Below are 16,531 nucleotides of genomic sequence, written 5' to 3'. Positions count from 1 at the left end.
ATTGAGAGAAAGGAGATATTTTAAAATCCCTAGACGCGATGAGGTATTTGTCGGCTCAACTCGAGTCATATTTACTATCCCTGTGGGTACTCGAGTAACGTTGGGATGCTTCATTGCTTCCCAAGTTTAACTCGTACCCTACTAAGCTATAGAGATATTCATCAAAATGGTTTCCATAGCGAAACTTGTGCTAACAAGAAAGAGAAATACATTCTCTTTACCATATGCAACGGATATGGCAAGCACATTCTCTATGTATCATCTGGATTGTACTACACATACTACAAAACCCGTAGCACATGTTGCGCCCAAGATAGTTTTCCAAAATGTCTTGTACATGAAAAACTTGGCATACTCGCCTTGGTCATCGAGACATTGGGTTGAAACCCAAACTATCACCAATTCCAATAGTTTATGATTATTATGATGCTAAATTCTAACAATATTTGGATTTTATGTGCACTACATGTGACACAGGGAAGCTAATTTTAAGGCTCGGACACCTTAAAGTCTACGCTGAACCACTCAGACTCCTTGAATGCATTAAGTTGAGGTAAATGGCTCTTCCCATCCATTGACTAGACTATTCAGGTATTTCATGGTTCTAAAAGACATATCTACATGATGATCTTAAGTGTGTGCTTTATTCACACGAAATCATTGGCTCATTATCCTGACATCGATTTCAAGCAAATCGAATAGATAATATTGCAGAATTCTACTTGAGGGCCTTCTCTATGGCCTTTGGATTGAAGTTTAGCAATTTGTCCTAATGTCTAGACTCAAAATGGTTTGGTAGAATCCTATCCAAAGAGTTAAGCTCATTGCATTATCTTTACTTTGGAATTGCAACTTACCAACTTTACGTTGGAGTCATGCAGTTTTACACGCTCATGACAGAACTGCATAATCTTATTCCCCTCTATCTTTGATATGTGGATATCTACCAAGTATTTCCTATCTGCAGTAATTCGGTTGCATACCGATATCACCACCCGGCATACCTCATTGGCCCCTCAACATATAGTCGGGATCTATGTGAGGAATAACTGTATTTCCGTCAATACCTCAAGCCCCTCGCATGGGGAGTTATTCAAGGCCAATATGCTGATTCAATGAGAAACATTTCCAGGCATTAGGGGGAGATTTCAAGTACCATAAAGAATGCCAGGAAATTAGTGGAATGTTCAACACATTTCTGCCTCAAATCCACATACTCAAAGATCTGAACTATGCGTTTAAAAGATTTGCAACACATTGCAAATAACCTACCAGATTCATTTACTGACTATAAAGGTGTCACACAATCCTACAATCCTGCAAAAATACGCCTGAAAGAGTGGAGGTACCAGCAAGATCCACTCCACTCCCCGTTCAAAGAAACAGGGGGAGATGTATGGCAGAAATACATCGAGATTCAGCTTCTCGCAAGCAAGGATATCAAGGCCTCTTAATCAGTAAATGCAAGTTAACTTTATGTTGACAAACACCTAATGGGTAGTATACACCCAGTGGATGGGAAACCTCCACCAACCCAGGTCATAGTGCACACAATGACTGGGACATCGGAATACCCGGCTCAATCGCATTGGGAAATCGCGAGCAGTCACCATGGGTAACGATATTTCCACCAACTATATATTGATATATAGATTCTGGAGAAACATATAACCGGAAGTCTACAAATATCGACATACATTTCTTAACTAGAGTGCAAAAATCCTTTCAAATGATTCAGATCCAAAGACCATGGCCATGGCAAAGTGTGAACAACACTCGGACTGAACTCAAGCAAAGGGTATAATCTAGGTAGAAATGATCTTGCTCAATAATGGGAAGGTATTCATGAGCAATACCTACACCAGTTTTCTTCTGGAAACAGAATTGAGAACAACAAGGTGGTGAAACATAGAGCAAGTATTGTAGCACAAGGGTTCACGCAGATACCTAACTATTCTCCAGAGGTGAAATCTCTTTCTGATAACTTATATCATTGGCAGCACAAAATCATCTATCTTTGCAGTTGATAGATGTAGTGATTACATATCCATGTGGATCACTAGATTCAGACATATATGATTGATTCCCGATGGAATCTGAATTCTGAATCGAAATACAAAATGCAACATACATTGTGTAAAATCAGTAAGTCATCATACGACTTATTGTTGTCGGTACATTTGGTATAACCGACGTAGTGAATTCCTTATACACAAGGATTACTCCTACAATGATGATTATCCATGTTTGTGTGTATGCAATGACGACACATGTAATCATCTAAATGACGGAGTTTAAAATGAAGGATTTGGGTAAACCAAAGCATCGCTCGTTACTACAAATTGAGCACCTTCATTCATACATTATGGTATACTATGTTGTCTATATCCATAATATATTGGAGAAATTCATTATGGACAAATCTTATCCATCCATAACTCTCATGGTAGTTCATTCTCTAGACGTAGAGAAAGATCTATTTAGACCAAGAGATGATTGAAATGAGATACTGGGACTCGACGTTCCATAATGCCATTGGATCCACCAAACACAATTTGTTAGTACTCAAGAATATCTTTCGATATCTCCAAGGCATCAAACATCTTGTCCTGGTTTTTCAGTTTCACAGAAATGTGAACACCCATATCGTTGGATACATCGATCAGATCCCTACTATGTCAGATCGTAGACAAGCTTAGTGTTCCTCCTAGGTGTAGTAGCCTTCTCATGAGAAGTCTTCGAAACAGAACTCATGGCTACATCCACCAACCATTATCTCAACGATAATGTTTCTTGTGTTGCCCGGATGCAAACATGTTACATAATAAGCAATATCACTATATTGCATATCTTGCAAGTCAAATCATGTGACTGATTTGTTCATCGGGTTTCTACCAACTTCTATGTTCCAGAAATGTGTTCATGGAATTGGTAGGTGACGGCTTTGAATTTTGCAAGAATCAAGGGGAGTATCTTCCTGAATTGTTCCTGTTCAATGCATCATATTATACTCTTTTTTCCTTCATGAGTTTACTTTACAGGTTCTCATAAAGGTTTTTAATAAGGTAATATCAACATGAAATCATATGTCATACTTTCAGTTTTTCCCACCGGGTTTTTTAGGAAAGTATATACGACATATTTATTGTCCTCTGAACTCTATGGGTTTTCTCGTATTGAGCTAAAAGAGACAATAACAATTATATGTTGCATCATTTTCTTCTTATTTTTTTCTCATTGGGTTTGAAGGAGTTTTAGCAACATATCATACTACAATACTTCTCACATTTTTCCCACAGGGTTTTTGGAGAAGAGTTAATTCAAGGATGATTCTAGAGTTGATCGGTTGCAAGGACAAGGAAGGATTAGGGGGAGTGTTAGGATTAAAATTAATAGGTTAATTAAAGAGATAATCCTCCCATTGTAATCTGTACGTCGGTTGCATTAGCAACCGGCGTGCCTCTCCCCTTGCACCTCTACGAACAGTCGCATCTCTGGATCGTGTCTGTTCCCTTTGTATATATACCGAGAATCATTCAATGGAATCGATAGTTCGATCATTTGTTCTTTTCGATCTCAAACAATGCTAATGCCGCTGGTCGACCGGCCTATCGGCTTAGGCTAGGTCGACTGGGTCCTAATTAGCCTAGGCGTGGCCGACTAGATCCAATGGGCTTAGCGACGCTCGATGCTGTATTGTTTTTCATAAATTTTCGAAATGTCGTATTATTTTCTCAATTTTTTTAAAAAAATATTTAAAAAATTAGCCTCGAACTTGACGGGTTATGACGATGATGCAAATTTCAAAACGAGGACAATTATGCGAGCTCAAGGCGTCCAGCTTGGCAGTCCAGTCACCCAATGGGGCAATCTTCCCTAAAGTAAATCACCTTTTACCAAAACCGGGTGTGCTAGAACAAGGACAAAAGGTGAATATTTTCATGGAATCAAATAGTGTATCTGCTGATTGCAGTGCACAAGATTCAAGAGCAACCGTAACATCCATAGCGTATCGCATAACAGCATTTCATTTGGAAGAAGCAGCAGAACTAAGCAGCCAAGCACAATACCACGTCATTGCTGCTACCAAATATATATGCACTAATACAAGTCAAAGCTAGGCACACAGACTGTTTCATCTAACCCAAAGCTTAGCCAGAGTGATATCAGATTCTTTCTCTTGTTTTCTCATCAAGTTCAATTGTCATTCAGACATAAGCATAATACTGATGCAAGCAACAAACACACTCCTATCCTCAGTGGTTAAAAGTATATTTGTAGCATGCTAATAGCAACATATAACTTATAACAATCATGAACAATATCTGATCAAGCAAATAAATGCACCATAAATCAACAGTGAAGTTATACAGCCAGACCATACAAAATGAGTCGTCGGCTCTCTTTGTTTCAGCAAAATGAATAGACAGTGCAATTTAAATCATGGACTTTGTATTTAAATCGTGCCTATCCAAGCTTGCATACTCCTAACATGGATCATGAACAACATTAGGAACAGTACGTTGTGGACAAAAATCCGGAAACACAGCAAGCATGCATGTAGATGTATATCGCTGTCATGGGTTATGAAATAACAGAAATGAATTATGTATTGCTCTCTAAACCCAAATTCCCTGCACATAGGATTTTCTGTTATACTCCCTCCGTTCGGAATTAGATGACTTGGAGAGAGAGCTAAGCTAGTACAAATTTGTATACAAATGAAGTCAAGTAATTCCAAACGGAGGGAGTAATAAACTGATAATGGCACACCTAAAGTCCATTCTTCTAGGTAGAAAGGACCTTAATTCACAGTTTAAATGAAAGCATGGCACCAAGAATTCAAACCTAGCATTTGAAATCACCAAAAGAACTATTTTATTTTAGCATTTGTTTCCCTCTGAGTTGCTTAAGCTGTCACTTACCTTTGTGCAAGATACCTATTTCATCTTCAGACAGTGCAGTGCATGTGGCATAGTGATAAATTGGACTTAACGGTGCCTAAAAAAAATATGGTCCATCATTTCAAAACAAAATGCCAGAGCACATGGTAGAACCAGACTGACCAAGATATATATATTTGTTTAAGGTAAAATGAAGCCTAGACTTATGTCCCTATCATAAATGTAATTATGTATAAATAAGTGTCACCCAGACCCAGTTGAAGCAACAATCAATAGTAAATTTAGCCCCATATTCCATAAGTGCATGGTAAAATGGATAGGCAGAACAAAAATTAGAAACACCATAAATAGCTACGGAGGTAATTTGGTGTAAATATGTAAATAAGCAACCAAGCACCATAGAGAATTTGCAAAAATTGAAGCACGATGCCAAAAGGAGCAATTCTTGAGGAACATTCTTAGATAGTAAGCGATGGATAAAACTTTCCCATCAATATTCAGCCATACATTTAGACAAACTCCTGCAATGTAAACTGAATCCTGGAAACAGCATTTCTATTTAACTAACAATAGTCTTGTGCAAGAGAAATGATATATAGTGCTTAATAACTTGGGCACTTAATAGTCACTGAAGCCAAGCAAGTAGGATCCTTCCCAAATCCCAGACCAGAGAAAACACATTACCAACAGTCTAAGGCAGTACGTTATAGATGCTTAAACAGAAAACTAATGGGCAGCACATTTGTCTTCGCGGCATTTTGAGACATCAAAAGGATCCTCGATAGAAAAATCAAATCCTCTTAGGTAGCACCACGCTGTACCTTCTTGCTCAAATGGACTCTTGAAGACCATCATCTTGCAGCATCCATTAGCCCATTTTGCAGAAGCCATGAAGATCCTCAGCTTGGCACCCAAATTATCTGACGGCAAATGCCCATGGGTCATCACAATCACCATCTCCTCCAGAACTTGCGCATGCTCGGCAATGTACTTGAGGAAGTCAAGCTCGCTTTTCCTCCCCCGGAACTCACGGAGAACCAACTTCTTGATGTGCCTCTGGATGCATTCGATAGGACCAGCATCCTTCCAGAACTTGAGGTTGATGGCTTTGCTTGTGCCACCAGTTTTAGGTCCCCAGAACTTGAAGTCATCATTCTCGGACTGCAAATTAATAAATCAAATAGAGGCACGTCATGAGTAGCAGTCTCATTTGGTGCAGGCAGACACAAACATGAGTAGTCACTCAGGTCAAATTATACCTGGACATAGAGCGTCTTGATGTTAGGAAAGCATCTGAGGAAACTAGGCAGCATCCTGGCTTCAAAGTGGGTTCCAAGTTTCACTTGAACTCCCAGCATCTGAACGCTTGGGACAGTGGTGTTTGGACTTGCCTTGGTGGTAGCCTGCAAATTAATTAATGATGCATTTTGTGGTAATACTGCTATATATACTACAAATTAAAGGATGGAACTTAGAAATTATTAAAACATGCATGGTGATTCGGAATTAAAGAAGATTCATAGTATAGTTATTAAGAAGAGTATTAAAGCACGGACCATGATGGCTGTGTTGCCAATCTCAAGTTGGTGCATTCCAGGCACCAAGAATCCCAGGAAGCGCAGCTTGGGTGCATGGCCGATCTTGACTTTGGAGGACATGTTGGTGAGATCACGGTCGCCCCAACCCCAAGCTTCCCACAGAAAGAGCCTCTCCAGGCGTGTAGCGCGCACCACATTGATTTCTGGCACGATAGCCATGCACACCTGAACGCTTCGTAGACTGCGGCTGTGGATGCGGAGGCACACTGGCCACCGGGCTCTGGCGATCAGGAGCTTCTCCAGGACGGGGCATCTGTCCAGCACGAAGGCGAGGTCCTCGTCCTTGATGAGGAGGTTGCAGAGGCCAAGCTCCCGGAGGTAGGGGAACGCAGCAGTAGGCGGGAGGCGGGATGTGCTTGTGTCCGGGAAGCACCAGGTGCCGACGTAGAGCTTGGTGAGGGCGGTGCACTTGAAGAGCTCGGCGGGTATGGGCAGCTGGTCGTCGAACTTGGATGCGAGGTTCACAAAGACGAGTTCTTTGACGCCCTTGGCGGCGAGGAGTTTGAGCCAGAGCTCCAACTTGTCCGGGTGATACAACATGTTGTTGCCGGCGAGGTAGACGAAGGCGAAGGGGCCCGGGTGCGCGGCGAGGACGTGGGACACGTTGTCTGCGAGGGTGCCCATGGCGTCCAGGATGCGAAACAGGCCGGCGTACCAGGAGTCGAGGCCCATCTCGCGGAACTGGGTGGAGCCGCGGCCGCGCCCCACGACGCTGCGGTCGGAGAGGAGGTGCGCGTCGACGAGGACGAGCGGCACCGAGTGCCAGACGCGGCGCCAGCGCTTGGCCAGCGCGGTGGTGCGCGCGGCGTCCTTGGCGGGGAGGCGGGAGACGATGTTGCGGAGGATCCCGACGGGGAGGCGGCTGATGCGGTCGACGCCGTCCCGCGCGGCGGCGGCGGCGGCGGCGCTGGCGAGGGGCGCGGCCGTGGAGACGGTCGGCCTGGGGATGGCCTTGAAGACGTCCACCGTCAGCATTCGCATGTTCTCGTCCATCTTCTTGAACTCGGGGCCAGAGAAAATCATCCCGGCTACGTCCTCCATGGTGAGGCCAAAGGACGGACGCCGGAGGCGGCGGTGGAGCTGGTGGGTGGGAATGGGGAAAGTGGAGTGGAGGCGAGGCGGCTGCTTTGGTCTTTGTGAATGATTGAGCGGAGCTAGGGTTTTGGTTCCTTCCTTGTCGGCTGGCTTGTGTAGCTGGGCCAAATGTCCCAAGCTGTATTCTTGTTCCAGGGCCCATCACACGCTCTTACTCCATTTAATTTGAAATTGAAGGCAAGCTCAATGCCTCTTTAGTTTGTCAAATGTTACCGAGTTTAATGAAAATGAAGCTGCGGGTTCGAGATCATTTTTTTATATCATGGATGGATGTTTTAGCTTAAACCTGAGATTGGGACTTTCCAATACTTTTTATCATGGATGCAAATGACATGCACATGTAGGTGATGTTTCTCGCAACATTTTGATATCTTATTGTATTTTTCTGAGTTAGTATGAATTTTTATGAAGTTTTTAAAGTGACAATCAAAGGGCAAAAGCATAAGATGAGCAAAGCGGTTTGGGCATGAACGCGTGTTTTTGGAAACTAGAGGTAAACCAGCCGAGTGTGACCAAACTAGTTAGGGGCATAAAACCAATTATCCCTTACCTTCCCTTCGGACAACTGTACAAGAGGCGTGGGAATCAGTCCCGACAGGTGCAGCAACGGAAGTAGCAGAGCAGTTAAAATCGATATTTATCGGGATTGTTGGCCGCTTGGGATGAATATTAATAAAAGACTAAAGAAAGAGTTGGAAATTTTACGTGCTGTTCCTGGGAGAGTTGGCCCCTTAGTAAGAGAAATTAAAATCAAAGATGAGCTGCTGGAGCTATACAAGCGTGAGGAGCTCATGTGGAAGCAGAGAGCTCGGTAGAATGGCTGCGGGCTGGTGACAAAAATACTCGTTATTTCCAGATGAGGGCCAACATGCCAAGAGTTAAGAATAAAATTAAAGTGTTACTCGGGGCAGATGGTACTACCACGGAGGATATAGAAGAAATAAAGGACATGACTAACTCTTTCTATGGAGTGTTGTACACGTCACAAGGGGTAGATGACATGAATGAAGTTTTGGATACGGTACCGTGCAAGGTAACCAATGACATGAACGAGCTATTATGTGCTCCTTATAAAGCAGAGGAAGTAAAGACTGCACTGTTTCAAATGGCCCCAACTAAAGCCCCCGGATCGGATGGTTTTCCAGCACAATTTTTTTCAAAAACACTGGGATATTTGTGGAGAAACAGTGACTAAGATGGTGCTGAGAATTGTAGAGGGTACAGAGAGTGCAAAGGAAATTAACAGCACCATCCTTGTTCTTATCCCGAAGGTAAAAAAACCAATGCTCCTGTCTCAATTTTGACCAATAAGCTTATGTAATGTCCTCTACAAGCTTGCACCTAAGGTAATTGCCAATCGGTTGAAATTAGTCCTTCCCGATATTATCTCTGAGGAGCAGTCAGCCTTTGTCCCAGGGCATTTAATTACGGATAATATCATTGCCGCCTATGAATATTTGCATTTCATGAAGAGGAACAAATCACAAAAGCATAGGCATTGTGCTTGAAAATTGGATATGATGAAGGCATATGACAGGGTTGAATGGAACTATCTGCGAGCTATAATGTTAAAGGTGGGTTTTCAGGAGAGATGGCTCAACATCATCATGGGCATGGTGACATCAATCTCTTTCTCAGTTTTACTTAATGGGCAGAAGTTGGAAAAGTTTACACCGTTACATGGTATTCGACAGGGAGATCCTATCTCGCCATACCTCTTTTTGCTGGCAGCAGAGGGCCTTTCGTGCCTCTTAAAATCCAGAGTTCAGCCATCCAGCCTTGGTGGAATACAGGTTGCTACATCGGCTCCGCCGGTGAACCACTTGTTATTTGTTGGTGACAGCCTGCTGTTTTTTAAAGCAAACATAGAGGGAGCTGAGGAAGTTTCTCTTCTCTTGGAAACATATGTAAAAGCTTCTGGGAAGAGAGTTAATAAGGACAAGTCCTCCATCTTTTTTAGTAAAGGGTGTCCGGAAGTGGTGAGAACTGCAGTGAAAAATGTGTTAAATATCCCAAATGAACAATTGGATGAGAAGTACCTGGGAATGCCTTCTGATGTGGGTTCTTCAAAGAATGGGGCGTTTAAATACTTGAAGGATCGTATATGGGCAAAGATACAAGGTTGGATGGAGAAACTCCTCTCATCTGCTGGGAAGGAGGTATTGATAAAATCCATAGCCCAAGCCATTCGAGTGTATTCTATGTATGTAGGGGATCGTTGCATGAAAACAAAAACAAAAATCCTACAAATCACCCAAGATCTATCCATGGAGATGTATGCTACGAGAGGGGAGAGCATCTACATACCTTTGTAGATCGCTAAGCGGAAGCGTTGGAGAACGTGGTTGATGTAGTCGTACATGTCAGCGATCCAAATCGCGACCCGATCCGACGAAGCACCGAACGTATGGCACCTCCGCGTTCAGCACACGTGCGGCTCGGGGACGTCTCCTCCTTCTTGATCCAGCAAGGGGGGAGGAGAAGTAGATGGGATCTCTGGCAGCACGACAGCATGGTATTGATGGAGCAGTCGGTGATCCAGCAGGGCTTCGTCAAGCGCTACCGGGAGGAGGGGGAGTATGAGAGGGGGAGGGCTGCGCCAAGGCATGGGATGCGACTGCCCTCCCCTCCCCCCACTATATATAGGGCAAGGGGGAGGGGGCACTGGCCCTAGACCCACCTACAAGGAGGGGTCGGAGGTCCCTAGGGGGGTAGAGTGCCCGCCAAGCATGGGGGGCTCCCCCTCTAGGGTTTCCCTTCCCACCCTTGGCGCATGGGCCCTAGGGGGTTGAGGCGCCCAGCCCACTAGGGGTTGGTGCGCCGCCCTTCTCAGCCCATGTGGCCCTCCGGGGCAGGTGGACTGATGACCCACAAGTATAGGGGATCTATCGTAGTCCTTTCGATAAGTAAGAGTGTCGAACCCAACGAGGAGCAGAAGGAAATGATAAGCGGTTTTCAGCAAGGTATTCTCTGCAAGTACTGAAATAAGTGGTAACAGATAGTTTTGTGATAAGATAATTTGTAACGAGCAACAAGTAACAAAAGTAAATAAAGTGCAGCAAGATGGCCCAATCCTTTTTGTAGCAAAGGACAAGCCTGGACAAACTCTTATATAAGGAAAAGCACTCCCGAGGACACATGGGAGTATCATCAAGCTAGTTTTCATCACGTTCATATGATTTGCGTTCGGTACTTTGATAATTTGATATGTGGGTGGACCGGTGCTTGGGTGTTGTTCTTACTTGAACAAGCATCCCACTTATGATTAACCTCTATTGCAAGCATCCGCAACTACAACAAAAGTATTAAGGTAAACCTAACCATAGCATGAAACATGTGGATCCAAATCAGCCCCTTACGAAGCAACGCATAAACTAGAGTTTAAGCTTCTGTCACTCTAGCAACCCATCATCTACTTATTACTTCCCAATGCCTTCCTCTAGGCCCAAATAATGGTGAAGTGTTATGTAGTCGAAGTTCACATAACACCACTAGAGGCTAGACAACATACATCTCATCAAAATATCGAACGAATACCAAATTCACATGACTACTAATAGCAAGACTTCTCCCATGTCCTCAGGAACAAACATAACTACTCACAAAGCATATTCATGTTCATAATCAAAGGGGTAATAATATGCATAAAGGATCTGAACATATGATCTTCCACCAAGTAAACCAACTAGCATCAACTACAAGGAGTAATCAACACTACTAGCAACCTACTAGTACAAATCTCGGACTTGGAGACAAGAATTGGATACAAGAGATGAACTAGGGTTTTGAGATGAGATGGTGCTGGTGAAGATGTTGATGGAGATTGCCCTCTCCCGATGTGAGGAGCGTTGGTGATGATGATGGCGATGATTTCCCCCTCCCGGAGGGAAGTGTCCCCGGCAGAACAGCTCTGCCGGAGCCCTAGATTGGTTCCGCCAAGGTTCCGCCTCGTAGCGGCGGAGTCTCGTCCCGAAAGGTTGCTTATGATTTTTTTTCTCATCGAAAGACCTCATATAGCAGAAGATGGGCATCGGAGAGCCAACAGGGGGCCCACGAGGTAGGGGGCGCGCCCCCACCCTCGTGGACAGGTGGGCCCCCCTCTGGTGAACTTCTTCCGCTGGATAATTTTTATTATTTCCAAAAATGACTTTCGTGGAGTTTCAGGACTTTTGGAGTTGTGCAGAATAGGTCTCTAATATTTGCTCCTTTTCCAGCCCAGAATTCCAGCTGTTGGCATTCTCCCTCCTTATGTAAACCTTGTAAAATAAGAGAGAGTAGGCATAAGTATTGTGACATAATGTGTAATAATAGCCCATAGTGCAATAAATATCGATATAAAAGCATGATGCAAAATGGACGTATCAACTCCCCCAAGCTTAGACCTCGCTTGTCCTCAAGCGAAAGCCGATAACGATAAATATGTCCCCATGTTTAGAGGTAGAGGTGTCGATAAAAAAATAAAATACGGACATGAAGGCATCATGATTATTCTCATAACAGGAACATATATAGATTTTGTTATATGATTTCTTATGCTCAAGTAATAATCTATTCACAATGCAGAGGTACGAATCATAAACTTTATTGAAAACCAACAGACTATAATCTCAGTCATTGAAGCAATTGCAATTTATCATAACATCAGAAATAGTCTATGTCAGAGCTTAATAGCAAGTCCACACACTCAACTATCATTTAGTCTTTCATAATTGCTAACACTCACGCGATACTTGTGGTTACGGAGTTTTAATCGGACACAGAGAAAGATAGGGGCTTATAGTTTCGCCTCCCAACCTTTTACCTCAAGGGTAATGTCAACAATAATAACTCATGCTCCCCTACATCCAATTAGATATATCTATCATGATCTTTCCAACATACTGTGCTTGCCAAAGGATAAAATGTAAAAAGGAAAAGGTGAAGATCACCATGACTCTTGCATAAGGTAGAAGATAATAATAAAAGATAGGCCCTTCGTAGAGGGAAGCAGAGGTTGCCATGCGCTTTTATGGTTGGATGCACAAAATCTTAATGTGAAAGAACGTCACTTTATATTGCCACTTGTGATATGAACCTTTATTATGCAGTCCGTCGCTTTTATTACTTCCACATCACAAGATCGTATAAAGCTTATTTCTCCCACACCAATCAATCATACATATTTAGAGCAATTTTTATTGCTTTGCACCGATGACAACTTACTTGAAGGATCTTACTCAATCCATAGGTAGATATGGTGGACTCTCATGGCAAAACTGGTTTAAGGGTTTTGGAAGCACAAGTAGTATCTCTACTTGGTGCTGAGAATTTGGCTAGCATGAGGGGGAAAGGCAAGCTCAACATGTTGGATGATCCATGACAATATACTTTATCTTAGATATAAGAAAACATAACCCATTACGTTGTCTTCCTTGTCCAACATCAATTCTTTAGCATGTCATATTTTAATGAGTGCTCCCAATCATAAAAGATGTCAATAATAGTATATTTATATGGGAAACCTCTCTTTCCTTATTACTTCCTATTAAGTGCAATGATGACTAAAGCTATGTCTGCCAACTCCCAACAACTTTTAATCATCATACTCTTTCTATGTGAAGTCATTACTCTCAATATGATCAATATGAACTCTTTGTTTCTTTTTATTCTTTTCCTTCTTTTCTTGTATTCACTCAAAATCATGGCGAAATAATCAAGCCCTTGACTCAACACTAATCTTTATATATATATATATATATAGCTCACGGACTCGATTACATTGAGAGATCATAAAGCAAAACTCAAAACTAGATCATGCCATAAACTTTATTCTACTAGATCAAGATACTACTAATAGGTTCGAACTAAGAAAAAACGGTAAAGATAGGAGTGTGATTATGATACGATACCGGGGCACCTCCCCCAAACTTGGCAGTTGCCAAGGGGAGTGCCCATACCCATGTGATTATGTCTCCTTGTTGGTGTAATATTCTTGGCGATGATTCCTCTCAGGATACGATTCTCCTCCTCGAGATTGTTGACTTGCTGCTTGAGGTCCATTATTTCCTTATGAAGCTTTCCTGTAACTGCTAAAGCTCCTTGCACCCAAGGGTGTTTCATAGCTGCGGGAGAACAAGTGACACTCCTCTTCATATTTTCATAAGAAATAAATCTAACATTGGAAGGGATAACCGAGTTTGGAATAGCTGAGCTCTGTAGTTCCCCCATCGTGAACCCAGCTCGGAAGCGAGAAGTGACTTCTTGATCCTCCATGGCATCTACCCTCATCAAGTCAACCTCCATCTCTTCCTCCGTTGCTGGCCCAAAGTGGTCAGCGTCGCTGTTTGCCCTTGGTTCCGGTGCTGGATGAGACACCCGGCTCTCCCCGACTGACTCTTGAGAAGACATCTTGCTCTAATCTGCAGCAGCAACAGCTTGAAACAAGAACAGAGGATGTTTGCGTGATACGGGAGTCAAAACTTTCGGGAGAATATATAATGAATTTTTACCAACCAAAATACGTATCGTGCAGGAAAACGGAGTCCGAAAGGCACACGAGGTGCCCACGAGGTAGGGGGCGCGCCCAGGGGGGTAGGGCGCGCCCTCCACCCTCGTGGAGCCCTCGTGTCCTTCCCAGATTGCTACTTATTTTTATATTTTTCTAAATATTCCAAAATGGAGAAATATTGCCTTAAAACTGTTTTGGAGTTGGTTTACTTACCGTACCACATACCTATTCCTTTTCGGAGTCTGAAACGTTCTGGAAAGTGTCCCTTATGTATTCCTCCGGGGTTATGCTTTCAATAACATTGGCTTCAACATTTATAGGATTACCTGAGATATAATGTTTGATTCTTTGACAGTTTACCACCTTCGGATTCGTGCCTTCGAAGTTGTTGATTTTTATGGCACCGGAATGATAGACCTCCTCGATAACGTAGGGGCCTTCCCATTTATAGAGAAGTTTTCCTACAAAAAATCTTAAACGAGAGTTGTATAGCAATACATAATCACCTACGTTAAACTCACGCTTTTGTATCCTTTTGTCATGCCATCTCTTAACTTTTTTTGAACAACTTGGCATTTTCATAAGCTTGGGTTCTCCATTCATCAAGTGAGCTAATATCAAATAACCTCTTCTCACCGGCAAGTTTGAAATCATAGTTGAGCTCTTTAATAGCCCAGTATGCCTTATGTTCTAGTTCGAGAGGTAAGTGACATGCTTTTCCATAAACCATTTTATAGAAAGACATACCCATAGGATTTTTATATGCAGTTCTATAGGCCCATAATGCATCATCAAGTTTCTTAGACCAATTCTTTCTAGACCTAGTGACAGTATTTTGCAAAATTAATTTGAGCTCTCTATTACTCAATTCCACTTGGCCACTAGACTGTGGGTGATAAGGAGATGCAATTCTATGATTAACGTCATACTTAGCAAGCGTTTTACGGAAAGCACCATGAATAAAATGTGAACCACCATTAGTCATTAAATATCTAGGGACTCCAAACCTTGGAAAAATAACTTCTTTAAGCATCTTAATAGAGGTGTTATGATCAGCACTACTAGTTGGAATAGCTTCTACCCACTTAGTAACGTAATCAACAGCAACTAAAATATGTGTATAACCATTAGAGGCAGGAAAAGGTCCCATATAATCAAATCCCCAAACATCAAACGGTTCAATAACAACTGAATAATTCATAGGCGTTTCTTGACGTCTACTAATATTACCAATTCTTTGACATTCATCACATGACAAGACAAACTTATGGGCATCCTTGAAGAGAGTAGGCCAATAAAAACCGGATTGCAATACCTTATGTGCAGTTCTATCTCCAGCGTGGTGTCCTCCATAAGCTTCGGAGTGACACTTGCGTAGGATCTGTTCCTGTTCATATTCGGGTACACAACGTCTAATAACACCATCTACTCCTTCTTTATAAAGATGTGGGTCATCCCAAAAGTAATGCCTCAAATCATAGAAAAACTTTTTCTTTTGCTGGTATGTGAAACTAGGTGGTATAAATTTAGCAACAATGTAATTAGCATAATCAGCATACCATGGAGTACTACGAGAAGTATTTATGACATTTAATTGCTCATCAGGAAAGCTATCATCAATAGGTAGTGGGTCATCAAGAATATTTTCTAACCTAGACAAGTTGTCTGCAACGGGGTTCTCAGCTCCCTTTCTATCAACAATATGCAAATCAAATTCTTGTAGCAGGAGAACCCATCTAATAAGTCTAGGTTTAGCATCTTTCTTTTCCATAAGATATTTAATAGTAGCACGATCAGTGTGAATAGTTACTTTAGAATCAACAATATAAGGTCTGAACTTATCACAAGCAAATACGACTGCTAAGAGTTCCTTTTCAGTAGTAGCATAATTTCTTTGAGCATTTTCTAGAGTCTTACTAGCATAATGGATAGCATTTAATTTCTTAACAACTCTTTGCCCTAGAACAGCACCTACATCATAATCACTAGCATCACACATAATTTCAAAGGGTAAATTCCAATCAGGTGGCTGAACAATAGGTGCAGAGATCAATGCTTTCTTAAGTATTTCAAATGCTTCTACACAATCATCATCAAAGACAAATGGTATATATTTTTGTAATAAACTAGTTAGAGGCCGAGAAATTTTTGAGAAGTCCTTAATGAACCTCCTATAAAAACCGGCGTGACCAAGGAAACTTCTTATACCTTTGATGTCCTTGGGACACGACATCTTTTCAATAGCATCGACCTTGGCTTTATCAACTTCAATACCTCTTTCAGAAACATTATGCCCCAAGACAATACCTTCATTAACCATAAAGTGGCACTTTTCCCAATTCAGGACAAGATTAGTTTCTTCACATCTCTGCAAACTCGATCAAGATTGCTCAAGTAATCATCAAAAGAAGATCCATAGATGGAAAAGTCATCCATGAAAACCTCAC

At 42.2% G+C, this 16,531-nt stretch overlaps 1 protein-coding gene across 1 annotated transcript; it reads right to left on the bottom strand.

Annotated features, from left to right (window-relative positions):
• Positions 1-5,339: 5,339 nt before the first annotated feature.
• On the bottom strand, positions 5,340-7,650 carry LOC125542638. Its single transcript, XM_048705749.1, has 3 exons — positions 6,461-7,650; positions 6,164-6,307; positions 5,340-6,065 (listed from the first exon to the last, which is right to left on the bottom strand). Exons 1-3 carry the CDS (start codon positions 7,541-7,543, stop codon positions 5,631-5,633), a joined length of 1,662 nt encoding a protein of 553 aa, XP_048561706.1. The 5' UTR covers positions 7,544-7,650; the 3' UTR covers positions 5,340-5,630.
• Between the last annotated feature and the right edge of the window lie 8,881 nt (positions 7,651-16,531).

This window comes from Triticum urartu, chromosome 3 (genome assembly GCF_003073215.2).
Source record: "Triticum urartu cultivar G1812 chromosome 3, Tu2.1, whole genome shotgun sequence".
NCBI classification, from domain to species: Eukaryota; Viridiplantae; Streptophyta; class Magnoliopsida; order Poales; family Poaceae; genus Triticum; species Triticum urartu.
Note: the sequence above shows the minus strand (reverse complement) of the source record. Positions and strands in the feature narration are given on the sequence as shown.